At 37.8% G+C, this 27,247-nt stretch overlaps 1 protein-coding gene across 4 annotated transcripts; it reads left to right on the forward strand.

Annotated features, from left to right (window-relative positions):
• The first annotated feature begins 2,477 nt into the window (after positions 1-2,477).
• LOC127638896 (cytidine monophosphate-N-acetylneuraminic acid hydroxylase-like) lies at positions 2,478-25,423 on the forward strand. 4 transcript variants are annotated; one of them, XM_052120629.1, is made up of 15 exons: positions 2,478-2,498; positions 2,960-3,204; positions 4,066-4,157; positions 6,845-6,957; positions 7,954-8,144; positions 10,978-11,058; positions 11,151-11,217; positions 11,295-11,376; positions 13,188-13,325; positions 16,209-16,344; positions 18,054-18,197; positions 20,102-20,276; positions 20,388-20,504; positions 20,734-20,849; positions 24,591-25,423. In XM_052120629.1, exons 2-15 carry the CDS (start codon positions 2,999-3,001, stop codon positions 24,709-24,711), a joined length of 1,779 nt encoding a protein of 592 aa, XP_051976589.1. In that variant the 5' UTR covers positions 2,478-2,498; positions 2,960-2,998; the 3' UTR covers positions 24,712-25,423. The 4 variants fall into 4 exon arrangements, with proteins under 4 accessions (XP_051976589.1, XP_051976587.1, XP_051976586.1 ...); XM_052120627.1 differs by lacking the exon at positions 2,478-2,498 and adding an exon at positions 2,540-2,708; XM_052120628.1 differs by lacking the exon at positions 2,478-2,498 and adding an exon at positions 2,648-2,708 and having other exon boundaries at positions 2,974-3,204.
• Positions 25,424-27,247: the final 1,824 nt, after the last annotated feature.

A 27,247-nucleotide genomic window follows, 5' to 3' on the forward strand; every position in this document is an offset into this window, starting at 1 on the left:
ACAGCAGTGTAATGCCACTATTTACAAACAGTGTAAATGTCACCTACTGTACCATAACTTCATTTAGTCATGTAATTCTTTCTTATTCATTTGCACAGACTTTAATTAAAGACACTTAATCATATGTGTGTGTGATTGTGTGTGTGTGTGTGTGTGTGAGTGTGTGTGTGTGTGTGTGTGCGAGTGTGTGTGAGAGAGTGTGTGCGAGTGTGTGTGAGAGCATGTGTGCGAGTGTGTGTGAGAGAGTGTGTGTGACTGTGTGTGTGAGAGAGTGTGTGTGTGTGTGAGAGTGTGTGTGTGTGAGAGAGTGTGTGTGAGAGTGTGTGAGTGTGAGAGAGTGTGTGTGTGTGTGTGTGTGTGTGTGTGTGTGTGTGAGAGTGTGTGAGTGTGAGAGAGTGTGTGAGCGTGTATTTATCACTTTGTGGGGACCAAATGTCCCCATAAGGATAGTAAAACCCGAAATTTTTGACCTTATGGGTACATTTTGTCGGTCCCCATGAGGAAAACAGCTTATAAATCATACTAAATTATGTTTTTTGAAAATGTAAAAATGCAGAAAGTTTACTGTGAGGGTTAGGTTTAGGGGTAGGGTTAGGTTTAGGGAATAGAATATAAAGTTTGTACAGTATAAAAACCATTATGTCTATGGAAAGTCCCCATAAAACATGGAAACACAACATGTGTGAGAGAGTGTGTGTGTGAGTGAGAGTGTGTGTGTGTGTGTGTGTGTAGTAAAGTGTGTGAGGAGTCGTGTGTGTATGTGTGAGTGTGTGAGAGTGTGAGAGAGTGTGTGAGTGTGTGTGTGTTATGTGTGAGTGAGTGTGTATGTGTGAGTGTGTGTGTATTTGTGTGTATGTATATGTGTTTGTGTGGGTGTGTATTTGTGTGTATGTATATGTGTTTGTGTGTGTGTATGTGTGTATATGTGTGTATGTGTGTTTGTGTGGGTGTGTATGTTTATGTGTTTGTATGTGTGTGTATTTGTGTGTATGTGTGTGTGTGTTTGTTCACTTTTAAGTATGTGTCAAAATGCAAAATAACTTGAATACATTTAGCTGTTAAATTAACCTAATAAATATTATTTATATTAAATAATTTAGCTGTTGTTAAATTCATTCGGTCTGCAACTTTTCTTCATGTGTCTGTGAGATTAGAAAGGAAACACCCACAAACTCTTATCAAACAGAAAGGCAAAAGATAATACAGTTGAGTAAAACTGCAACAAATACAGTTCATTCAACGGATATTTGTTGTAAGATTTTACACTTTTTTAATGCACGATCATGAAGTGACTTCAAAGTAAGAACTAAATGATCCCGAATAAAGAAACTGTTGTTGACTGAGTCTGGTAATTAATAGTACGGGGAATAGATTGTCTCAAGAGCAATTATCATACTGTAATAAAGCCACCGTCACATCACAGCATCTAAATGAAACTGCGCATGAGGAACTGGAACATGTCAGATGTACCCAAAAGCGATAATGCAGATCATTTAGAAATACGACATCTTTCATCTTTGCAATACAACAGAAAAAAACGTAAAAGAATGTTCCGTGTTCAACACAAATTAAGCTCAATCGACAGCATTTATTGCATATTGTTGATCAGCATAAAATTGCTTTTGACTTGTCCAACGTTTATTAATAAAAGCGGCAATTACAGTTCCAGTAATGCACTTCTAAAAGTAACTGAGGCCAGTCTGTAAATGTTACAATACACACTGTTACAAACGTATAGCCACAAGGTGTGGACATAATGTGTGTTAACATGATATTACTGTTCTACATGATTTTTATGTGTTGAAACCACTCACAGGGTTCACTGGCATTATGCAATGCATTGTCATGGCAACAGAGATGCAATATTCTATATAACTCTACACAGACAAGATTAGGACGTTTATGGACTGAACTCATTGACTTCAATAACCCGTGACTTTTTCTACTTCTTGTTTTTATTGACGAGGAACGAGTCAAAATGATTTTTTGTGGCAATCAGAATTATTATTTGAAATGTTGTCTTTTACAGAATGATCCTATCCAATTTGATTCTGTGTAAAAGAGCGGCTTGGACATGTTAAATACGGATTAATTCCTCTTTTTGTGTTCCGTAGACATTGCTTAAATCGATCTTAAAACTTTTGTTTTCCAAAAAGTCTTTTAATAGAAAATGTTGAACCACATTTTTTTGACTTCCCTGATTTGTGTTTCTGCACTGATGAAAAAAGACCTCAAGCAGACTCGTTTGCTACATTTATCATTTACATTTCTGCATTTGACAGACGCTTTTACCCAAAGCGACTTACAGTGCACTTATTACAGGGAAAATTCCCCCGGAGCAACCTGGAGTTAAGTGCCTTACTCAAAAACACCACCTGTGACCTTTTGATTAACAGTAACAACAACACTCCAATTTGCTCCACCCAGAACATGTTACTTTACACTCAATCTCCCTCTTCTCCTTTACTTTTTACATGAATTCAACAGCACATGACAAGGTAATGTTACGCTCTCTTTATTTGCATATATATATATATATATATATATAAATCATACTTATTTCTTATTAACTTTTGCAAAAGTTTTGTATATGGTTTCCGTTCAAAATATTAATTTACCATATTTCTTACTTTAAAAATACTTAAAGCTATTCATTTTACCGCCCTGAATGAAAGAACATTCATCTGAAGCCCGTCCTGAATCCAAAGGTAAAATGTAATGAGGTGTAACCTGCCCTGTCTCGATTTCAATCAAATAAGCTGGTTAGCAGAAATCATTAAACAGCATAATCTAATTAGAATAGGAACGTTTAAGACAAACATTGATTTTGCCATTAGAAATCTGGGTTTAGAATATTGCATTTACCATTTTCAAAGCATTAAGAGTTTGATAGACAGAATTTAAACTATTAATTTAAATAAGCTTTCATATCAATACTTACAGGACAGAACTTTTTAAGTTTAATTTCTCTAGATTTCTCTAAGACTGCAAGATCAACATGACATCTCAGGTCGCACGGACGGTCTTGCGACTGGATCCTGAATCAGTTCAGGCGCTGAAAGATGGCATTAATTTCCAGAAAAACACAGAGGACGGGAAATGTTACATCATTTACAAAAACAAAGACAAACTCCGTGCATGCAGGAACCAGTGCAAGCACCAGGGTGGACTCTTCATTAAAGACATTGAGGATATTGATGGCAGGTCAGTGGATTTGAGCTCATATTAATATTTCTCTGGGTGTGCATGTTCTTTGCATGTTCTTTGCATGTTCTTTGCATAACTTGTGCTTTGTAAGTCGCTTTGGAAAAAAGTGCTTGACAAATACATAAAGATAAATGTTAATGTTCAATAAGCTTTTATATAATAATAATAATAATAATAATAATAATAATAATAGTGCAACAAGAAAATGTTATAGAAATAGAATGTTTTTATGTTTAATTAAATAAACGTATTCCGAAATATACAATTGGAAATATACAAAGTTTTAAATGCAATAAAACCCGAAACCAGAATACATTTATTTTGAAATATATATAAAGCATTAATGAACAATTAAATTAATGTGCAATGTATGTATGATACAATGTGCAATGTTAAGTACACTGGATTGCATATTTTACTTCATTTTATTTCTATTATTATGGTCTTTACATTAAGGTTGAACATGATAAAACAATGAACAGTAATTTTTCAGCACTTATTAATCTCAGTTAATGTTCATTTCAACATATACTAATATACTGTATATTTAAAATGATGTTAATATTAGTTAATGCATTATGAACTGAAACTACAATTCACAAACTGCATCTTATAAATTAACATTAGATAAATAAATGTAAAATGATTGTGTTCATTGTTAGCTCATTATACCTCATGCATTTACTAAAGTAACACATCAAACCTTATTGTAAATTGTTATACTTATATGTATTACTCATTATTATTATTATGATGATTATTCAGCAGACAGCCTTATTACAGACATTAACTACACTAACTGTATTACCAGTCATGCAGTATGTGTACACTTGTATCATATTTGTGTTTTTGTAACAGAACTGTGCGCTGCACCAAACACTACTGGAAACTTAACGTGGCCACAATGGAGTACGTGAACCCACCCGACAGTTTCATGCAGGATGAACTTGGTAGGATCATATATATACATATATAAAACATGCATCAAATTCATTAAAAACTGCAACAATTTTTCCTCATATTTCTCATGTAAATTAAATTGCATCTCCGCCTTGAATCCCCTTATGATCTTACGTGAACTGTCTTCATAATGTATTCCTTATTGCTGCATATTTTGCCTTTGCATTTAATTTAATATCTCAAATGTAATATATATAAATACACATATCAGCATCTTCCCCTTTGTATCACTTTTTTAATAAGCAACTGATCTTATAGCATAAGAGCCGAGTTTATTAACCTCCGCCTCAATCCACTGTCCAGCAGAAAGGGATTTATTAATGCATCATTTTGGGTTCAGACATGTGCTCGAGGCTATCTAAATAAACGTCCGAATGAAACACTCTGGACACTTTTGTCCATACCGAGTGCAAATAATGGAGATGAATGGGGTGTAACTTCACTTCTCTGATTAGTTTGATAGAAAGGCTTTTCATTTGGAGACGAATAATAAAATATAATTTTCATTTCATTTATTTGTCAGGGATCATGCACAAAAACATTCATCTCACAAGAGAAGAGATGCTTTGCACCAGATTTAGCTACTAGCTAATTTCCGTCTACAGTCCCTGGGCAGGTAGATAAAAGAATATAAACATAAAACACGCACATAAATACAAACATATACATCAACAATAAAATTCTACCATTGTACAAACATTTCTGGAGAATGTATAAAAATCGAAAGAAATGTTAAGATCATCCGGTAGTTTATTCCATTCTTTAATTGCCTTTATGAAAAGGCAGATTGTGCAAATGCTGCAATCTCTCCGTGCAGTAGATCAAGAAACCCTTGTCATCTGTTCTGAACAAAGATGTACAAATCTTTTAAAAGGGGGAGGAGCAATGTTATTAACTATTTTAAAAACAAACCTTACATTTGAAAAAATAATTACATTTTCAAAGCTTAATAACCTGCATTTATTCAATATACCGCAATGATGATACTGCAAAGATCTCCTATTTAATACTTTTATGGCCTGTTTATAAAGTGATATAATTGGCTTTATAGTTATCTCGTTTGCTTGCGACCAACAAGAAATACAGTATTTAATATGAGAAAATATCATTGCATTCAAATAAACCCATGATGCCTCGTAATTAAGAGAATTTCTAATGTGTCTAAACGTCGCTATATTATATTTCAATGTATTAGTCATTTTTTTAACATGTCTTTTAAAAGAAAGAGTTGAATCCAGAATAACCCCTAAATATTTAACTTCTTGTACATTGTTTTGTCATCTATTATCACCCCAAGAAACTTGTTTTCATTAACCCTTTCTACCTGTATCTGGACGTGTGCACTCCTTTTACAGTTACCAAACAGCATGCATTTAGTTTAATTATTTAATACACCTTTTTAATTTGCAAATTTCTGAAGTAATAATCTCCAGTGGCTCTTTTAAATTCCCCCCAGAACCAAATATATTAGTGTCATCTGCGAATATATTTGATACTTTACAAATGTCGTTTATATAATGCAAAAATAATTTTGGACCCAGTACTGACCCCTGAGGGACGCCACAAACAAAGTCCAAGCACAACGATTAATATTCCCCAAATTTCACAAATTGTTTCCTGTCACTTAAATAACTTTTCACCCAGTGCAATACTTCACCCCCGATCCCATACCGTTCCAATTTATTGATTAATATGTTATGATTGATTGTGTCAAAAGCTTTTTTAAGATCTATGAAAACTCCAACTGCATGCTGTTTATGATCTGTGGCTTTTGTAATTTCCTCTATTGAATCAATTAATGCCACTGTTGTCGAGCTGTTTGTCTGAATACATATGGACTATCAGAAAATAAGTTATGTTTATCTAAAAATGTGTCTAATCTGTTAGTGAACGATTTTTCTAAAATTTTGGAGAATTGTGTAAGTAGAGAAACCGGCCTGTAATTTGTGAAGTTGCGTCTATCCCCAGTTTTATACAGCGGCACAACTTTAGCTATTTTCATTTTGTTTGGAGAAGTACTGGTATGAAATGATCAATTATATATGTATGTTAATGGTTTTTCACCATTTTCATATCAACATTATAATCAGTTGATGTTTAGTATTTACATGTATTTACAATTTCGATAATTTATTTTTCTTCCACTGCTGTAAGGAACATTGAGTTTGGATTTCTTTCTATTCAATTCTCATTCCTATCTTCAGATGACAATGGATCTGGAATGTCTTATGCCAGTTTCGGTCCAAAACTAACAAAGAAATTATTAAAGCTATTAACCACATCACCCATATTGTCCATTATGGTGTTATCATCAATATAATACTCAGGGTAACTTCGCTTTTCCAGAACTATTTGCAATAATGCTATTTAATATATCCCATATTCCTTTAATATTATTCTGGTGTATTTTTCTTTTTACAGGCATTTTGTAATCCCTTTGTGATCCATGGTTGATCTGTATATTTTAGTTTTCTAGAGTATTGTATAACTGGACAGTTTTCACCAGGAGGTGAATGGTAGAAAAAGACTGGGCGTTCCAAATTTGGGAGAAAAAAGAAATTCATACTTTATTTCCGGTTTTCCCCCACCCAACCACATATGGATATTATTCATATTTACAGTATGTGTGATCAGAATTTAGTACATACATTTTAATGTATTGTGCTTGTGTGTGTAGATGCAGTGTTTTCAGGTACAGATGGTAGTTTAGAGCTGGTGGAGTTGAATCCTCCAGATCCTTGGACTGTGGATCTCAGAGAACAACAAAAGCTACAAGTCGGCGAGATGACGGTAAAATACAATGACAAGCACAATCAATAACTGCTCTTTAAACTCAACACACCACCAAATGGAATGCCGGAGCCCCTAAAACATTGTCATTCATTAACACTGTAAACGTTTCCCACTGAAGCCATTGGAAAGAAAAATCACGAATGAGACATTTTAATATCTCAGTTATTTCTCCTTGCCAGCAGTGAGATTAAACGGAGAACAAATGGATGATTTTGCTTAAAGCAAGTGTTTATCTAAAAAGGAAAATTCTCAATCTTTTACCTTCATATTGTTCCAAACCTGAATGTGGAACTCAAAAGGAGACATGACACCATGAATGGTGCAAATATATTACTTTATCTGCCGTTTCTCACACACAAATGTGATTAACGTTTCTCCCCAATTGGGAATGCCCAATTCCAACTACTTCGTAGGTCCTAGCGTAGGTACAACCGGGGTGGTGGAGGACAAGTCTCAGTTGCCTCCACTATTGAGACCGTCAATCTGTGAATCCTATCACGTGACACGTTGTGCATAAAACGTGTAGACTCACAGCATGTGGAGGCTCATGCTACTCTCCACGATCCACACAACTCACCACACGCCCCATTGAGAGCGAGAACCACTAATCACGACCACGAGGAGGTTACCCCATGTGACTCTACCCTCCCTAGCAATCGGGCCAATTTGGTTGCTTAGGAGACCTGACTGGAGTCACTCAGCACGCCCTGGATACGAACTCACGCCTCCAGGTGTGATAGTCAACGTCAATACTCGCTGAGCTACCCAAGCCCCGACTTTGAGTAATTTTCAAGCAAAAGCAACATGTTCAGAAATCAAATAGTCCTTTATTTAACTTCAGCAGACACTGTGTGCTCACATGTGTGTATTTGAGTGTGAGAAATGGCATAGTAATGTATATATATCCTTTTTTGTTTGTTTTCGCAATCATTACTGAAATAGGTGGGTAAATAAATTCAATTCTTTTAATTAATCTTTAGTTGTGTGTTTCAGTTGACGTACATTACGCATGCATGCATGGAGCTTAAAGCCGGGAATAAGCAGATGATGTTTGACCCGTGGCTGACGGGTCCGGCGTTTGCTCGAGGATGGTGGCTTTTACACGAGCCTCCGCCTGATGCGATGGAGAGACTCTGTCGGGCTGATCTGATTTACATCAGCCACATGCACTCGGATCATCTCAGGTTTGTTTCTCATTCACCAGCACACTTTTGTCACGCTAACACTCTTCTCCATACTGCACACTGTTGTTTCCTCATTATATAACACATACATTACAGACCGTTAAGATGAAGTATTTTTACACTGCCAAATTAAGTTACCTCCAAATTCATGAACTGTAATGCCACTTAAAATAAAATCTGAAATATTGAAGCAAGCAGCAATTACGCAGCCATTGTAAGTTTGGGCAGATTGTTTTGGTCATAGCGCCCCTAGAGGTGAATTTAGGAAAAAGTAGTGTTACTACAGTGATGATTTCTCAGGATGGCTTTATTTTTTAATGTGGTGATTTTATAGCTTTTGTCATTTGGTGCCACACAATTTTCAAAAGAAATATGAGATTAGATGCTGCTTAGTGAAACCATTCTGTCATATGACACATTGCTACTTTTTGAACAAACAAAAATCTTATTTTGAAATAATGCATGGCGGCATGTGACCAAAGGTAACAAAAAACAAAAAAGTTATAATAATAATAATAATAACCATTGGAATGGAAACCCGGAATAATGCTGATTAATTAATCAAATTAGTCACAATTGACATAATATAGATATTTGCTGAGAAAGGCCTCCAAATAAAGATAATTCAATTCAATGAACACATAATAATTAAAATAATTATGAATATAACATGTATAATTAAAAACAATGTGATAAGTGAAGCACATTTTTCATGACTGCCCTCTTCTGACACCAGAAATACATTTAATATTATTCCTTTTATTATGGAATTCTACATACATATAGCTCAGATGGCATGATTGCTTGCATCATTTATTTAATGCTTTTTTTTTATAACATTTGTTTTTTACAATTAATCAGTGTGACCATGTGATATTTCAGTTTTTCTTTTTTAATAAATGTGCAAAAATGTCAACAATTCTGTGTTTTTCTGTCAATATGGGGTGCTGTGTGTACAATAATGAGGGAAAAAAATGAACTTAAATTATTTTAGCAAATGGCTGCAATATAACAAAGAGTGAAGAATTTAAGGGGGTCTGAATACTTTCCGTACCCACTGTATATATATATATATATATGTGGACATAATTGTAATTCACATGATTGGCTATTTTAGCAGCACCCATTAGTAACAGGTGTATAATATCAACTATAACATAGAGCCATGCAATATACTTAAACATTTTTAGTGGAACATGACCCTTTACTGTTCTGTAAAGCTGCTTTGAAACGATGTGTATTGTGAAAGGCGCTATACAAATAAAATTGACTTGACTTGACTTGACTACTGTTCCAGCATGACAATGCACTGGTAAACAAAAGGAAGTCCATAAAGAAATGACTAGCTGAACTCGAACTTCACAAACTCACATCTGAATTCATTAAGCAGCTGTGGGATGAAGAAACAAAGTGTTTAACCTGATCTCACTGATGCGATTGTGTCTCTGAATGGAAGTCCCTGCAGCTGACTTCCTGTTAATGCCGATATGGTTCTGAATGTAAATATTGGAAAAGCACATATAAAGTAGGTGTGGTGTTTGGTTGTCCACATACTTTTGGTCCTGTACATATATAATAGCATATTATTATAAACCACATTATAGGCATTTTAGTAATATTTTACTAGCAAAAACATGAAAATATTCATTTTATTTTAGAGGATAGAATATTTAAATGTATTAGAGTTTTGATGTAACATACAAAAACCCTGTTAGAGAAAAAATGTATTTGTGTAATTGACTTTAAACTTTACAGTAACTGAGATAACGCCCTTGTGACAACTAACCCCAGTCTCCCCCTTCAGATGCAGCTTCTGTGCCTCCTTTACACTGAATGAAGATGCTGTTATATTTCTGCAGTCTCTCATTTGGCACATAAATTATACTTAACCCTTGTGCATCCTTGTGGACATTTTTGGCTTTTTCAGTTTTGTTTTTTAATAACTTTGTCTGTGTTAATGCTAACTGCATAAAATTTTCCACAGGAGTGAATTTTTATTGGAATTGTAATATTTCACCCTATTTTCTTAAAAAAATATTTTTTGCACTAGTTACACAAAATATTCCTCTTAGCGTCGTTTTGGACAAAAATGGCACATTGAAACCCATTAAAACTGCGATTTTAAATCCCAGTGCCATTTAACTATAAAATTATGCAATCTTGTTTAACATGCTTTCATGATGTTGGCAAGGCTTCAAAATTTACATTTTAAATATTTTTTACCAGATCGTGCCATTTTTTCAGGTTTGGCATATCATCGCTTTTGTTGTTGTTTTCTGCTGTTTTTGGCTTATGCATATTATAGAGCCAATTAGATACATTATGAATATATAATTGTGCGAGTGTGTTGGTATGGATTTCAGAGTGTGGTTTGTATGTGTCTGAGGCTCATAATGTCCATTATGGACCTGAGTGGTAGCTTTTTTTAAATCTGATACTGCATAAAAAATATGAAAGCATCAAAATGAATGTTGTTGTTAATCATTGACATATCCGAGGCTCTAATAATCAAAGAAAAAAAATTCTGCTTAGCATCTATTAAATTGAAAATAATTACTATTTTTCATTTTTTCCTAAAACAACAACAGTGGCATTATGTAAACAAACCGGCGTTTAAAGGGTTAAAATTCTAAAAATGAATGAATGTTTGGTCATTCTGATTAGAGCTGATGCTGGTTAAATAAATGTCAGTGAAAGTGGAAAAAAATATAAATCTATAATATTTATGACAGTTTTTGGACATGGACATTTTTGTCCATAATGAACCTGTGTGTAACTTTTTTTAATTGATGCACAAGGGTTAAATTTGAACATAATATCTCTCTTTTTTCAGCTACCCCACATTGAAACTTCTTGCCCAAAAGCGGCCAGATATTCCCATTTATGTTGGAGACACCTCACGGCCGGTGTTCTGGTAAACAAACTTCTAGAGGAATTAATAGATTTTGAGTATTTTGCCACGTGGGCATGAGTGGAAAAACAAATTGTGTTCCAATTTTCTGGCAGGTATCTGGGGAAAAGTGGCGTGAATTTAACAAACATCAAAGTCGTGCCGTTTGGTGTATGGCAGAATGTACGTAAATCTCCTTGACTCTTTAATAACTCTCACGCTCTGTATTTGTCATGATATTGAGTGTTTTTTTATTCAAGGTCGATGAAAACCTGCGATTTATGATTCTAATGGACGGAGTTCATCCTGAGATGGATACCTGCGTAATCGTGGAGTATAAAGGTATTTCATTTTGTCATCGTCTTACTCATCTCATTAAAAACTAAGTGTTCTTTGACCATGTTTTGTCTGTGAAACACAGAAGAAATCTCTTTTACTCTTCCGTCACTCACTCGAAGTTGTGTTGATGTAGTGACACTAGCGGTCAATCCCGGGAGCCCCAGACATTTTCTCTAAAAAACTGAATTGTCCTATTAAAAGAGTGGCACTTACGAAAGCGTCTTTTTCAAGATGCCTTCTCGTTTGTGTGTTATTCCTGGTTGCGGTCACTATCTCAACGGCCACGGTCGCTGTCTCACATGCTTGGGTGCTACCCACGTGGATGGTTCATGCCCTCATTGTGAGAGTATGACCATGGCTATAATGTGGCCGCGGCATTCCTTCGTCAGAGGGAAAGCCGCCTCAGCGAGTTGGATAGCACTGGGGGCGATCTCGGGACTTCAACGGGAGCCTCTCCGCCTGGAAACCCCTCACAGACCTACCATTCCTCAGCATGCTACGGTCGAGTTCTGGGATGTGGCCACGGGCCCGTCTCGGGCGGTTTAGTGATTTCATTCAGGGTTTCATAAGAGGATGAGCTGTCGATTGCAGCATCGCAGAGTGGAATCCTCCACTCGACGATTGGTTCCTGGGGCCAGAGCACTGCTCACGTCTATTCTCCGCCCCTATTCCTTTCTTCCCAGAGGTGCATGAGGAGCTTACGTGGACGTGGCGGGCACCTTTTACTGCCCAAACCCTCCACTCTCACTAACCTCAATGGTGGGGTGGCATGGGGGTACTCAGCGATTCCTCAGGTGGATCAGGCGGTCGGGGTGCACTTGTGCCCGCAGAGCGCCACCACCTGGCGGAGTCGTCCGAGACTCCCATCCAGGGCCTGTAGGCTTATGTCGTCATTGGCGGCTAAAGCCAATGATGCTGCTGGATGAGCTGCCTCCACCCACTCCTGCAGTGCACCAAACCAAGGTACTTAAAGAAATGCACAAGGGTAGTCCTGACCTGGGACTAATGCAGGAGCTGTGCTCAGCAACCAATCTCACCATCTGGGCAATGAAGGTCATGGCACAGTCTCTTCGGCAGGCAATGTCCACCTTGGTGGTCCAGGAAAGCCACCTTTCTCTCAACCTGTTCAAAGAATTCAAAGATCAGAGATGTCTTGGGCTCCCTGGTGTGACCCCTAGTGTCACTTCATCGACACAACGCTTCGTTCCCTCAATCAGGGAACGGAGGTTCCGTTAGTAACCATGACGATTTCAATCTCACTGAATTCAATCTTAATCATCTACACACAGTTTAAACATCCGTTTAATGATAGGCTCAGAGTTTATATACCATTATACATATTATAAAATGAAAAGATGAAATAATCAAGGAAGCCATGAGCAATTAATATCATGTGCAGCTGATCTTGTTCACTGTTAATAGAAAGAGGTTTGGTAGCATGTTGCAGCTAAATCTGATTACTGTGACCATACAGATTACATGTAAATCAACCTGTCAAATGTCACAGGTTGTCAAGTCACATTTCAGATCTCTATTATAGTTTTGGCATTCCTATTAACAACACTGAATTAAAGTTCAAGTTCAGATCTGGCAATGATGGCAAAGATATTGTTTGTTTGCAAAGTGTAAAAGTGCATTTCAACACTGTACATGGCCTATTTGTGTCTATAACAACTTTAATAGTTCACCTAAAAATTCATGTTCTATATAATTTAATCATTGCTCATTTCCTGACGTCAAACCTGCCTTAAAATGAAATTAAAAAATGTAAGTTAATCATGTGCCAAAACATATACTCTGAACCCTCTTTCAAGGTCACATGATACTGAACACAGTCGATTGCACAAGACCAAACAACGGACGTCTCCCACACGGTGTCGACGTTATGATGAGTGACTTTGCCGGTGGCGCATCTGGATTTCCAATGACATTTCATGGCGGCAAATACACAGGTGAGTTACACAGGTGTGATTCTTTTAAAAAGAAAACAATGGGGACTAAAGTGGGACAGACAAACCGCTCCCAAAGTCTGAGACCACATTGAAAATCTGGGATTTTTTCATTTAAGCCTGGATATAAACAAGGCTTGATAATATTTGAAAGCAAAGAAATGGGGTAAAATGAAGAACCTTTTAATTCTGTGCTGATCAAAATGCACACTTGTGCAACATGATTACATAGTTAAGAGTTGGGTTTTTGGGTGATAATGTAGGGTTAATTAGAAATGCATTCCTGTTGACTGTGTAACTGGTTTTACTTTACTGTATACAATTATGTAAAGCCCTAACCAATTAAAAATGAACTTTTGAGTGAGATCAGGAGCCGCTGCATTTACCAAAACCAGCTCTACTGGTGGTGCTGTTTTGACAACCGACATTAAATGCAGAATGAACTCGAGGAAGAAATCCTGAACCAGCAGTGAGGATGTAAAATTAATTTATCTAATTTTATCTAAATAAAAATCAAATCCTTATATGGTTCTCTTAACAAATACATAATAATGCTACATCACTGCTTGCATTGCCTTTACAAAAATCAAATGTACATAAACAAGTATATGCAGTATGAGTGGCAGTGTTGAATACCTGTAATCAGTATTGTATTGTATTGCCGCAACAGTGGCTCGGTTCAGCGTGGCCGGGAGGACACAACGTCTCGTTCCCTCCATCAGGGAGCGGAGGTTACATCTGTAACCTAGACGTTCCCCGTCTGTCGCTCACTTCGACATTGTTTCGAAGCAGCGACACTAGGGGTCCAATTTAAATCATGCCATGCGCTGAGCTGTGTATGTGTACTGCTGACACAGGAGCGGGCAGTTATTATACGTGCCAAAGCGACCGGCTGTGTCAGACTTCACATACCCTTCCCACTGACAGGGGGGAACAAGGTGACGTGCCAAGCATGGGAGCAGCCTTTTCTCTCTCTATGTTTCACGCAATAGAGTTTTTTACCTCAGCTGAGAGAAAGGGCGCTAGGTGCAAGCGGTCCACCCCGTCAGTTTGTCAGCATGTACCAAGTTCTACTGGCTCGGACATGAGAAAACACGGGACGAAACTGACTCAACCCTGAGATTGTAAAATCTCGCAAAGGTATTGGTTGTTGCCCAACCCGTTGCTCTGCATATGTCTGTTAGGGAGGTGCCCCTGGCCAGTGCCCATGAGGCTGCAACACTTCTTGTTGAGTGTGCTCGGACAGTGGGAAAGCCTTGGAGACAGCGTTCCCTTTCCACTGTCCACCAAAGCAGACAAAGAGCTGCTCAGAACATCTAAAGCTCTGCGTGCGGTCCAAGTAGGTACGCAAAGCACGTACCGGACACAGCAACGAAGGGGCTGGGCCTGCCTCCCCCCGGGGCAGCGCTTGCAGTTTCAATACCTGGTCCCTGAAGGCCACGTAGCCCGGTCATGGTCTTAGGATCACTAAGCGAGTGTCTGCCAGACCGAACACCAGGCAGGTGTCGCTGACAGAAAACGCTTGCAGGTCCTTGACCCTTTTGATGGAGGCGAGCATGATCAGGAGGGCCGTCTTGGGGGAGAGAGTCCGACTGATTCTAGCGGCTAAAAGGGGGGGTCTCTGAAGGCCCAAGAGGTCCCAGGAGGGGAACAGGCTTGGCCGGGAGGGATTTAACCTCCAGGCGCCTCTTAGGAAACTGATAATTAAGTCGTGCTTACCCAAAGACTTGCCGTCTACTGTATCATGGTGGGCTGCGATAGCAGCTACATACACCTTCAAGGTGGAGGAGGACAGCCTCCTCTCCAACCTCTCCTGCAGGAATGAAAGTACTGACCTAACTGCGCACCTCTGTGGGTCTTCAGCCCGGTAAGAACACCAATTTGCAAACAAGCGCCACTTCAGGGCGTAAAGTTGTCTGGTAGAGGGAGCTCTGGCTTGGTTGATCATGTCTACGACAGCAGGTGGTAGATCAGCTAGATCTTCCACATCCCGGGAGGGGCCAGACGTGGAGGTTCCAGAGGTCTGGGTGCAGATTTCAGAGCATGCCCCGTCCCTGAGAAAGAAGGTCCTTCCTCAGGGGAATTGCAACCGCTCTGTCCACCTGGGGGACTGCCGTGTACCCATGGGCTGCTCCGCCATCGAGTGTAGTGAGAGCGGATGAGTGAGAGAATTTGTGACAGGTGGAGAAGGGTGTTCTCCACAAACTCGTCAGCTCATCATGCACTTCCGAGAAGGAACCGGGGGGGCTGTGAGCGGCGCGCAGACCCGAGGAACCAATCATCCAGCCGCGAAGGCTGTGAGGAGGATGGAGGGTTCCAGTCCAGCCCCACACTGATGGCGGCCCGGGCAAGCACGTTGGATATCTGGGCATCAGCCTCAGACTGGGCACGCTGGCCTCCATCACCAGCCGGGTCGTCCTCAATCCCATGGGAAGGAGGAGCGATGCGGGGGGTGGCTGGTCTTAAAACTATGATTTTGGAGCCACCCTGTGGATAATTTTTGACAGAGCTTTTGACATATTGTCGCCAAATTCACAGCGCGATCAGTATGATTTGTGATATTGACCATGTTCACTCCTTTGTAAAGAAGGTTGGATTTCCTTGCTTCCGCAGAGGTGTTCTTCATGACAGCTTGAGTGCATGCTGTCATTAAAGCAAAAGGGGGACATGCCAAATAGTGTATTTTACCTATGTCACTGAAATTGTTATGCTGATAATTTGCCATGAAAATTTTGATATTAAATTGGAAAAACTCTTTCACTAGTGGTCTCAGACTTTTGACCCGACTTTAGTTTCTTAAGTAAAAGTATGGGGTTAAAATTACTTTCAAACACACGGCTGTCTGGTATCATGATTCTACTGGGTTTCTTTTTCTCCCTTTGACAGAAACCTGGAAGAGTGATTTCATTAAGAACGAAAGGAAGAAACTGTTAAACTATAAGACGCAGCTGGTGAATTCCCTACAGCCCAAGATCTACTGTCCATTCGCTGGTTACTTCACTGAAGCTCACCCTTCAGACAGGTCCATTTAAAGTCTTTGCCATGAGAAATTCATCATAATGCTTAGCTCATGTATGCCATATCACATTATTTAACAAAGGTAAAGTGATTTTTATCCATTTAGACATCTAGTAAACATTCAGAACTTCCGGTTCGGAGAGGACTTTGCTGGTGCACATTAGTTGCTGTTTCTCCACTTTTGGTTTTATTGTTTGTTTGTTTTTTCTGTTAGTTTTCATTTTAAATAAAAGAAAATTGCAGAAGGGATTTCTGCAGCTGGGTTGCTTTGTTATAATTAGATTTTATTATTCATACCTCACTTGGATCAGATGCGCTACTGTCTCTTTGACCTGTTCTGCTGCTGCTTTCGGAGTCGGGATCGGGATTTCTCAGCGTTTTCACTTTGAATTTGATCATGAGGGGTCCTGAATTCATACTGGATTTCATCACGCAGCTTTTTCTGACTATTTGGAACATCAGCATCGTCCTTCTATCAGGGACTTGTGCAAAGCAGTGGATTAAACAAGTGGATCTCACTGTGATAAGGTACTCCTTCTCCAAACTTCTCTCCCGGCTACATCATGCCCATCCTGACATCAGTGTTATACAAACTTTGTGCTCCATGCAACTTTTCCATCTGCCTAGTTATGTACACAGAGGCTATCGTCATAAATGCTGAATTACTGAATCCGGCATCACTGTATCCTGGTCGAGTCGTAGGTGCTTGGTTCGTCATTACTCAGTTTGCCAGGGCATTTGTCCTAGTAACCCATGCTATCCTGAAATTCACTCCGACAAGCATGGTGGTATTATGCATCACAGTACTGTAAGACTTGCACACTTAAATACAAGGTCACTGAATCATAAAACGGCACTGCTCTCTGACATGTTGACGATCTGAATTCTGTTAGTGCTGTCAATTGTTTGGAAATTATTGATGGTTTTAATTTTACACAACATGTCAACTTTCCAACTCATAGTTTGGGATAACCACATATTAAATTTGGTTAGCTCTGCTGGTGTTGCTATTCTGGTGCTGGACAGCACTGAAATTCATGAGCTCATTACTTTTGAGCTCAACACTTGAACTTCAAAGTCTTTGATTGAACGTGTTATCACATTTAGAAATATCAAGCACATGGACTGTGACCTTTTCTCTAATTCTGTTTCTGTGCTTATAATTTTTAATTCAGTCGAGGGCTATAATTCTGTTTTGTCTACTATGTTGGAGGAGTTTGCACCACTGAGAGAGCGTGTTGTCATCTTTAGGAAACCATGTCCCTGGTATACAACCGAGTTATGTTTACTGAAGGCCAGAGGTAGGCAACTAGAGTGGCAATATAAAAAGTCTGGACAAACAGTTCACAGGCATGTTTGTTCAACACCAAACTGATTATCATATCTCTCTCAATGCCTGCACTTATATAGTGCCTTTTTTAACTTTAGAGGTTACCAAAGCGCTTTACACTGTGTTCCATTCACCCATTAAAACTCACATTCATACACCAATGGCGGCAGAGCTGCCATGCAAGGTGTTAGCCTGCCATTGGAAGACATTTTTTAATTTGTTGGTATGGTGGTTGCTGTTGTATTTTATGTGTTTATTCAATCTTGTAGTGCTTTGAGTGTAAGAAAAGCGCATTATAAATAAAAGGTATTATTATAATTATTAATTCATGTAAAAAAATCAATGATGATGTAACTGGAACATTTGAATGTGTGAACTAACAGGTACATAAAGGAGACAAACATCAAGAACAATCCAGTAGACCTGAACGAATCCATAAGGAAGAGATGCCCAAATACCTTAACCTGGACTCCTTTACCTGGTTCAGTGTTGGATTTGGCCATAGCTCTGGATGACAAATCCAACAGGTCCGTTCTGATGGCTTTGAATTAGCTTTAGCATGTAGCATGAATGCACTAATATAAGTAGAGCATGTAAACATTGGTATGTAGCATGTGTAAATGTTTATGTTGCACAAATGCAATAGTATAGGCCTATGTAGAGGATGCGAGAATTAGTATGTAGCATGTGAGCATGTTTATGTAGCATGCATTTATTAGCATGTAGCACGATAGCTTAATGCTGCTTTTAAGTTGACTTAAATTGATAAATTACACAGATAAAGCGCCTAATGTATAGTGCATCCGGAAAGTATTCACGGTGATTCACTTTTTCCACATTCTGTTATGTTACATCCTTTTTCCAAAATGGATTAAATTAATTATTTTTCTAAAAATTCTACACACAATACCCCATAATGACAACGAGAAAGAAGTTTGTTTGAAATCTTTGCAAATGTATTAAACACAGCCTTTGCCATAACACTCAAAATTGAGCTGAGTTTCCACTGATCATCCTTGAGATGTTTCTACAGCATGATTGGAGTCCACCTGTGGTAAATTCAGTTGATTGGACATGATTTGGAAAGGCACACACCTGTCTATATAAGGTCCCTAGTTAACAGTGCATGTCAGAGCACAAACCATGCCATGAACTCCAAAGAATTGTCTGTAGACCTCCGAGAGAGGATTGTATCGAGGCACAGATCTGGGGAAGGGTACAGAAACATTTCTGTAGCATTGAAGGTCCCAATGAGCCCAGTGGCCTCCATCAGTAAATGGAAGTTTGGAACCACCAGGACTCTTCCTAGAGATGGCCGCCCGGCCAAACTGAGCAATCAGGGGAGAAGCGCCTTAGTCAGGGAGGAGGACCAAGAACCCAATGGTCACTCTGACAGAGCTCCAGCGTTTCTCTGTGGAGAGAGGAGAACCTTCCAGAAGAACAACCATCTCTGCAGCACTCCACCAATCAGGCCTGTATGGTAGAGTGGCCAGACGGAAGCCACTCCTCAGTAAAAGAGAGCCCACCTGGAGTTTTCCAAAAGGCACCTGAAGGACTCTCAGACCATGAGAAACAAAATTCTCTGGTCTGATGAAACAAAGTTTGAACTCTTTGGCCTGAATGGCAAGCGTCAAGTCTGGAGGAAACCAGGCACCGCTCATCACCTGGCCAATACCATCCCTACAGTGAAGCATGGTGGTGGCAGCATCATGCTGTCGGGATGTTTTTCAGCGGTAGGAACTGGGAGATTAGTCAGGATCGAGGGAAAGATGAATGCAGCAATGTACAGAGACATCCTTGATGGATACCTGCTCCAGAGCGCTCTGGACCTCAGACTGGGGCAAAGGTTCATCTTCCAACAGGACAACGACCCTAAGCACACAGCCAAGATAACAAAGGAGTGGCTACGGGACAACTCTGTGAATGTCCTTGAGTGGCCCAGCCAGAGCCCAGACTTGAACCCGATTGAACATCTCTGGAGAGATCTGAAAATGGTTGTGCACCGACGCTCCCCATCCAACCTGATGGAGCTTGAGAGGCCCTGCAAAGAAGAATGGGAGAAACTGCCCCAAAATAGGTGTGCCAAGCTTGTAGCGTCATACACAAAAAGACTCGAGGCTGTAACATAACAAAATGTGGAAAAAGTGAAGCACTGTGAATACTTTCCGGATGCACTGTACATTGTCTTCTGATCATTTTGTGCAAATGTGAGACTTGACTTTGTCTGCAGGTGGAAAAGAATTTAAAAAATATATAAAATCCACCAATGTTTTCTGACGTGAATGTAAACATTGGACTTGAAGGCAGCATTTGAGTGTAGCATTTGTAGCATGCAATAATGTCCATCAGTTCTTGTTACTTTCTGCTATTATTTCCATCTGTTACTTTATTAAAATGATTTTCTTTTCTGGTTTTAATACCACAATCGTAGGAAGGCCATTACTGAACCGCCAAATGGTTCAAAGATCTATAAGGACAGTTGGGACTTTGACTTGTATTTGGATGAGCTGAATGCTTCCATTTCAGCTGATATCTTTAAATACAAAAGCTGGATCCAGTTTTATTATAACTGGGCGGGATTTAAAGGCTACAATCTGGTCATTCGGGTAAATAATGTTTTCATTCCCAAACTGGTGGTGGATCTGAAAGACAGCTGCTGTTTGCACAAGCAAAGCAAAACATACTTGTTAACATACTGACAAATGTTTTCCCACCAGGTTATTGAGACCGATGATGATTTCAATCGATTGGACGGTGGTTTCGATTACCTTGTGGACTTTATGGATCTTTCATTTCCAGATAAAAGACCAGAGAGAGATCACTCATATGAGGAGGTTAGTGAGATGAATAGACTGAAAATGCTCTGAATCTTAATGAAAATGAATAACTACAATAGTTTGGGGGTTCACTCAAATCACTTACCATAACTATGAGAAATAGTAACAGAGATAGAAAATAGTGATACACCAATAAAACTCCACTAATAAATAAAGTGTGTGTGTGTGTGTGTGTGTGTGTGTGTGTGTGTGTGTGTGTGTGTGTGTGTGTGTGTGTGTGTGTTAGATTAAGAACAGAGTTGGGGTGATGAGACATGTGGTTCTGAATGGGCGGTTATGGGACGATCTGTACATTGGCTTCAATAACAGAATGAGTCGAGATCCTGATGTTTACCACCACAAGTAAGATACACACATCACACATGCATGCAAACCAAGCACATAACCATATATAACATCTCCACAATGTAAATGCTAAAAACAGTAATAAAACTGCACTGATTACAACATAAATCACGCGTGATTCTGTTAACCATTTCAAATAAAACTAAGAGGGCTGTTCCTATGGAGGCCCAAACCTGCATAAAAAAATAAATGAATAAATGTAATAATAAAAAATAAATAAAGGAATAAATTTATTTGTTTATTTGTTTATTTTTAGGATCCCATTAGCTGAAAGTCTGTGCCATCAGCTAGTCTTCCTGGGTTCCATTCTAAAAAATTACATTACAACAACAACAACACATTTAATCATCACAGTAAACAATATATACATTTTATATATGTACATACATACACAAACACACACTCATACCTACATACAATCTAGTTTCGATTCATAAAACTAAATATAAATACCATGTTATTTACAATTACCTTAATCATAACATATAAAAACCTACATCGACACATAACACCTTAGACTTCTTTTAAATGCCAGCTTATTACAAAGCTGACTGAACTTCAATGGGAATGTTATTCCAGATGACTATTGCTCTATACAGAACGGTTTTCTTCATAAAATTTGTTTTTGGATAGGGGTCATTATATGACCATTATTTGCCTTTCTGGTGTTATAATTATGCACAGAATTACAATACACTATTTGATTAAACAGAGAAATAGGCATTTTCATTGTCAATGTGTTATATATCATACTGCTTAAAGTAACTGTTATTCTTTGGTTTAAAGTGAGCCATGAAAGAGTAGAATACATCTGATCTCTACTTGTTTTAATTGAACAGGCTAGAACCTGTCTTGCTGCTTTATTTTGCGCAACCTGAATTTTTGACAAGTCCTTTTTAGTTGCAGAAGACCACACCTCAGTGCAGTATGACAAGTGACATAATATGAATGACTCTGTTACTATTTTTAAAGTTTCCTGATTCACATAATGACAACATTTTTAGTTAATGCAATGCCACATCCTATTCTGTTAACAATAGTATTTATGTGTTCTGTCCAAGAAAGACTACTATCAATAACCAGACCCAACAGTTTAGCCTTTTCTACTCGTTGTATTCTTTGCCCGGCTATATGTAACTTTAAATCCGATCCAAGCATCAATTTTTGTTTTGATCCAATGATCATACTTTTAGATTTGGATATATTTAAGACTAATTTGTTTCCACTAACCCACTTATACACCGAATCCAACTCTCCAGACAGAACATGATTAAGTTTGTCACATGAGTTTGAAGCATAGTAAACAGTTGAGTCATCTGCAAACATTGTCATTGATGCTTTTTGACAGCTAAGGGCAAATCATTAATAAAAACTGAAAACAAAAGAGGACCCAAACAACTTCCTTGTGGTAAACCACAAACTAAACCTTTATAATTAGATAAAGAACCATTATAAAAAACCAGCTGCGTTCTTTGTGAAAGATAACTTTTCATTAGTAAAATAGCAGAAGGAGAAAATCCGTAGATCTTTAATTTCTCAATTAAAATAGAATGGTCTATTACATCAAAAGCAGCACTGAAGTCCAACATGACCACGCCAACTAATTCAGAGTTATCCATACTTCTAAGCCGTCCATTGGTCATTTGTGTAAGAGCTGTACAGGTAGAATGTGCCTTTCTATATGCATGCTGAAACATAGTCATCAAATTATTGTTCTGAAAGTAATTACGAATTTGTGTATGAATAATCTTTTCCATAACTTTACTGAGTGCAGGCAGAATACTTATAGGTCTACAGTTATGCCCATTATAAGATAATCGATTGTTTTTTATCAATGGAATAATTTTCCCTTCCTTCCACAAAGATGGATAAATCCCACTCGCTATACACTGATTAAATATATAACACAACGGAGCAGCAATATATTCAGCTGTTTTATTCAATACTAGGCTGTCCAAGTTGTCTGTGCCTGGACTACCGTGTGTTGGAAGAGACTTTAACAGGGCCATCACTTCTGCAGTTTGCACGCGACTAAAATGAAAGTTACACATTTTATCAGCCATGATTTCATTTTTGATCAGTTCACAGTAATCAAAGTCTTGTGTTCTAAAACCTTTTCTTAAATTATTTACTTTATTTATAAAATAATTATTAAAATAATCTGCAATGTCTTTAGATTCTGTTATAAAACCTCCATCAGACTCTACAAAAGAAGGCGATGCATTTCTATTTCTACCCATAATTTCATTTAGGACATGCCAAAGCTTTTTGCCATCATACTTAACACTGTTTATTCTATTTTTGTAATACTCTTTCTTTTTCCTTTTATTTATTTTAGTAACTTGATTCCTTAATTTACAGTATTTTAATCTGTCCTCCAATAGTCTCGTTTTCACAGCCATTTGTTTAGCCTCATCTCTTTGTTTCATCATATTTTTCAATGTTGAATCAATCCACCTCACACCATTTGATTTTATTACCCTATTTTTCATCGGTGCATATTTATCAACAATGCACAAAAGCATACTCATGAAAGCATCCAAAGAATCTCCTGGGTAGTGGCCACAGGACACATCTTTCCAATCAACATGTTTTACTTCTCCCACAATCTTTTCAATAGTTGTTACTTTATAAGACCTTTTATAAGTACCAAAATTAGCTTTAGCTTTAGGGACTTTCGCTTTCTTATTAACAGCAATAAGATTATGGTCACTAAACCCAACTGGTATTGACACAACATCAGTACACAGTTCTGGTACATTAGTGTAAATGTGGGCAATACATGTTGCTGTTGTAATGCCCACCTTGTTGGTAACGATTCTTGTTGGCACATTGACAATTTGATGTAAATTGCAGACACTTATATAGGAAAGTAATTTCTTTTTCTTTGTGCATCTGTCATCATTCCAATCAATATTCATATCTCCAAATAAATATAGTTCAGAATTGACATCAGAGACATTATCAAGCATTTCACCTAAGCATGTCAGATAGTCCACGTGTGCATCAGGAGGTCTTGATAAAACATAAATGTCTTGATAAAACAAATATAATTAGTTTTTAATTACATTTATTCCTGAATTTATTATTGTATGGCTTTATTCCTTTATTATTTTCTATATTTATTCTTAACTGTATTTTTATTCTTTTTAACTTTTAATTATTTATTAATTTATTTTGCATATTTCTTTTATTTATGTGTTAATTTAAATAAATAATAATGTAAATACATACATGTGGGAATAAATAAATATAAAAATAAATGAATGCATAAATAAATAATTAAAAAAAAAACATAAATATAAAGAGAAAATAATAAATAAAGGAAAAAAGTCATACAAAAATTAATTACATTAAAAACTAATTATATTTGTTTTATCAAAACATTTATTACTTTATTTATTTTCTTATTATTACATTTATTTATTTATGCATTTATTTATTATTTTTGCATGTTTTTTCCTCCATAGTTCCACGTCAAATCAACCAAATTTCAGAAACTTCCCCGGTTGAATATTTAGATTTTGTTCAAAAATGTTAGAAAGAAAGACAAAACTTAAATAATGAACATCAAAAAAAGAGCAATCCAATTATTTTGAAGAGGAGATATTAAAGGGATATTAAGTTATATTTAATACTTCTGACGTTACAGGCATGCTAACTTGGAAAAACAACAACACAAAAAAGTGCTTTTTCAGCTGTACAGCCCTGATAATATCATTTGATTTTGTCTGACAGGTTCTGGAATCATTTTCAGACAGAACTACCACTATCAGCGCCAGACTGGGACCATTTCCTTCAAACGGTCTCTGAAACGGACCGGACACAGGAAAGCAATGGCGGCTGTGTGCTGTGTTAATGCAAACACAACTTTTCTAGCATACAACAGTTTAAATGATACTATCAAGATGTTTGAGTGGTTTTATAAATGATTTGCTTGTGTTTATCTGGGGTTTTTGGGTAGAAGGAAAATGTAACTTCAGATCGATGTCAAATGGAAGATTACATTGACATAATTTAGAATGATTACTACGAATAATTAAATGATTTACTCAGATCAATGAAATGCTGCTCAATCATCCTTTTTGAAATTCATGCCTTAGTTACACTATCACAAATGGTTTTTAGCATTTTTAAGATTTATGTTTCAATATCATAAAATTCCATCGAATAGAATTGTCTGATTTTTAAGAATCAAATCAACACAAATGAAAATATTTAAGTTTTATTTTATTTATTTGGTTTTGTTAAAGATTACTCAATTTAATTTGATAGACTTTGAAATGCATATTTTTGAGTGTATAAACAGATCTAATGACCACAAAAACACTATAATCCTTTGACACAGTTAAAGTTATGTTTTAACTTATTACACAGAATACTTGATCGTGATTGGCCAGTTGCTGCATTCTGGGGTCAAATGTTTAGGTTTAATGAGTGCTAAAATGTATTTAATGGATGTAACTGATTTACTAAATAGCTGTGCAAGTTTCATGCCTCGTGTCTCCATCCGAGCCCTTTTTCTTCTCACATAATAAAATCATTTCAAATCAAAGTTTGTTTCTACAGCACATTTCATCCACTACTAGTAATCCATAGTGCTTTACATATACATGATAAATACAAGATACATCAAATCAATGAATGTGTTAAATGTATTTAATTAATACATGTTATTAGTGTACATTTTGTTATTAATATTTTTGATATTAACATTAAAAAACATATTGCCTCATTAAGTAGCTTCAATATAGTTTACTACTTTTTGATAGTAACTTGTAGTGTAGCTAACTACTTTTTCAAAAGAGTAGCTTAACTACTTAAGATTCTGAGGAGCTTGTCAAACTACAGTTTCAAAGTAGCTTCCCAACACAGTTTATAGTGAAGTCAAGTTCCTGCACAGCAGTGTAATGTTAATGTGTGAGAGTGTGTGTGAGAGTGTGTGAGTGAGTGTGTGTGAGAGTGTGTGCGTGAGAGTGTGTGTGAGAGAGTGTGTGTGTGTGTGTGTGAGAGAGAGAGTGTGTGTGAGAGAGAGTGTGTGAGTGTGTTTGTGAGTGCGTGTGAGAGGGTGTGTGTGAGAGAGAGTGTGTGTGTGTGTGTGTGTGTGAGAGAGAGAGTGTGTGAGTGTGTTTGTGAGTGCGTGTGAGAGGGTGTGTGTGAGAGAGAGTGTGTGTGTGTGTGTGTGAGAGAGAGAGAGTGTGTGAGTGTGTTTGTGAGAGAGAGTGTGTGTGTGAGAGAGTGTGTGTTTGTGAGTGCGTGTGTGAGGGTGTGTGTGAGAGAGAGTGTGTTTGAGAGAGAGTGTGTGAGTGTGTTTGTGAGTGTGTGTGAGAGGGTGTGTGTGAGAGAGAGTGTGTGTGTGTGTGAGGGTGTGTGTGTGAGAGAGAGAGTGTGTGTGAGAGAGAGTGTGTGAGTGTGTTTGTGAGTGCGTGTGAGAGGGTGTGTGTGAGAGAGAGAGTGTGTGTGTGTGTGTGTGTGTGTGAGAGAGAGAGTGTGTGAGTGTGTTTGTGAGAGAGAGTGTGTGTGTGTGAGAGAGTGTGTGAGTGTGTTTGTGAGTGCGTGTGTGAGGGTGTGTGTGAGAGAGAGTGTGTTTGAGAGAGAGTGTGTGAGTGTGTTTGAGAGTGTGTGTGTGTGTGTGTGTGTGTGTGTGTGTGTGAGAGAGAGAGTGTGTGAGTGTGTTTGTGAGAGAGAGTGTGTGTGTGTGAGAGAGTGTGTTTGTGAGTGCGTGTGTGAGGGTGTGTGTGAGAGAGAGTGTGTTTGAGAGAGAGTGTGTGAGTGTGTTTGAGAGTGTGTGTGTGTGTGTGTGTGTGTGTGTGTTTGTGAGAGTGTGTGAGAGAGTGTGTGTGAGTGTGTGAGAGAGTGTGTGTGTGTGTGTGTGTGTGTGTGTGTGTGTGTGTGTGTGTGTGTGTGTGTGTGTGTGTGTGTGTGTGTGTGTGTGTGTGTGTGTGTGTGTGGTCCAGCCCTGAGTGTAACCACAATTTTATTTCAACACATTTACTACGAACATGTTGCCACAAGTGTCACAATACTGCAGACACATTTTGATGGATTAATCATCTGAAAACCATCAAAACTTCATTTAGGGAAATGCTTGTGTGCTATCTTTCTTAATTAGTGACACAGCGTGATATTTAGTTATATAATCCAACAACATTCGTTCACTTTTAAGCATGTGTCCAATGTTTGTATGCGTTCATGCAAAATAACTTAAATACATTTAGCTGTTGTTATATTAACCGCATTCATTCTGTCTGCAACTTTTCTTCATGTGTCTGTGAGATTAGAAACGAAACGCCCAAAAACTCTTATCAAACAGAAAGGCAAAAGATAATACAGTTGAGTAAAACTGCAACAAATACAGTTCATTCAACAGATATTTGTTGTAAGATTTGACAGTT

Source organism: Xyrauchen texanus, chromosome 47, assembly GCF_025860055.1.
Source record: "Xyrauchen texanus isolate HMW12.3.18 chromosome 47, RBS_HiC_50CHRs, whole genome shotgun sequence".
NCBI classification, from domain to species: Eukaryota; Metazoa; Chordata; class Actinopteri; order Cypriniformes; family Catostomidae; genus Xyrauchen; species Xyrauchen texanus.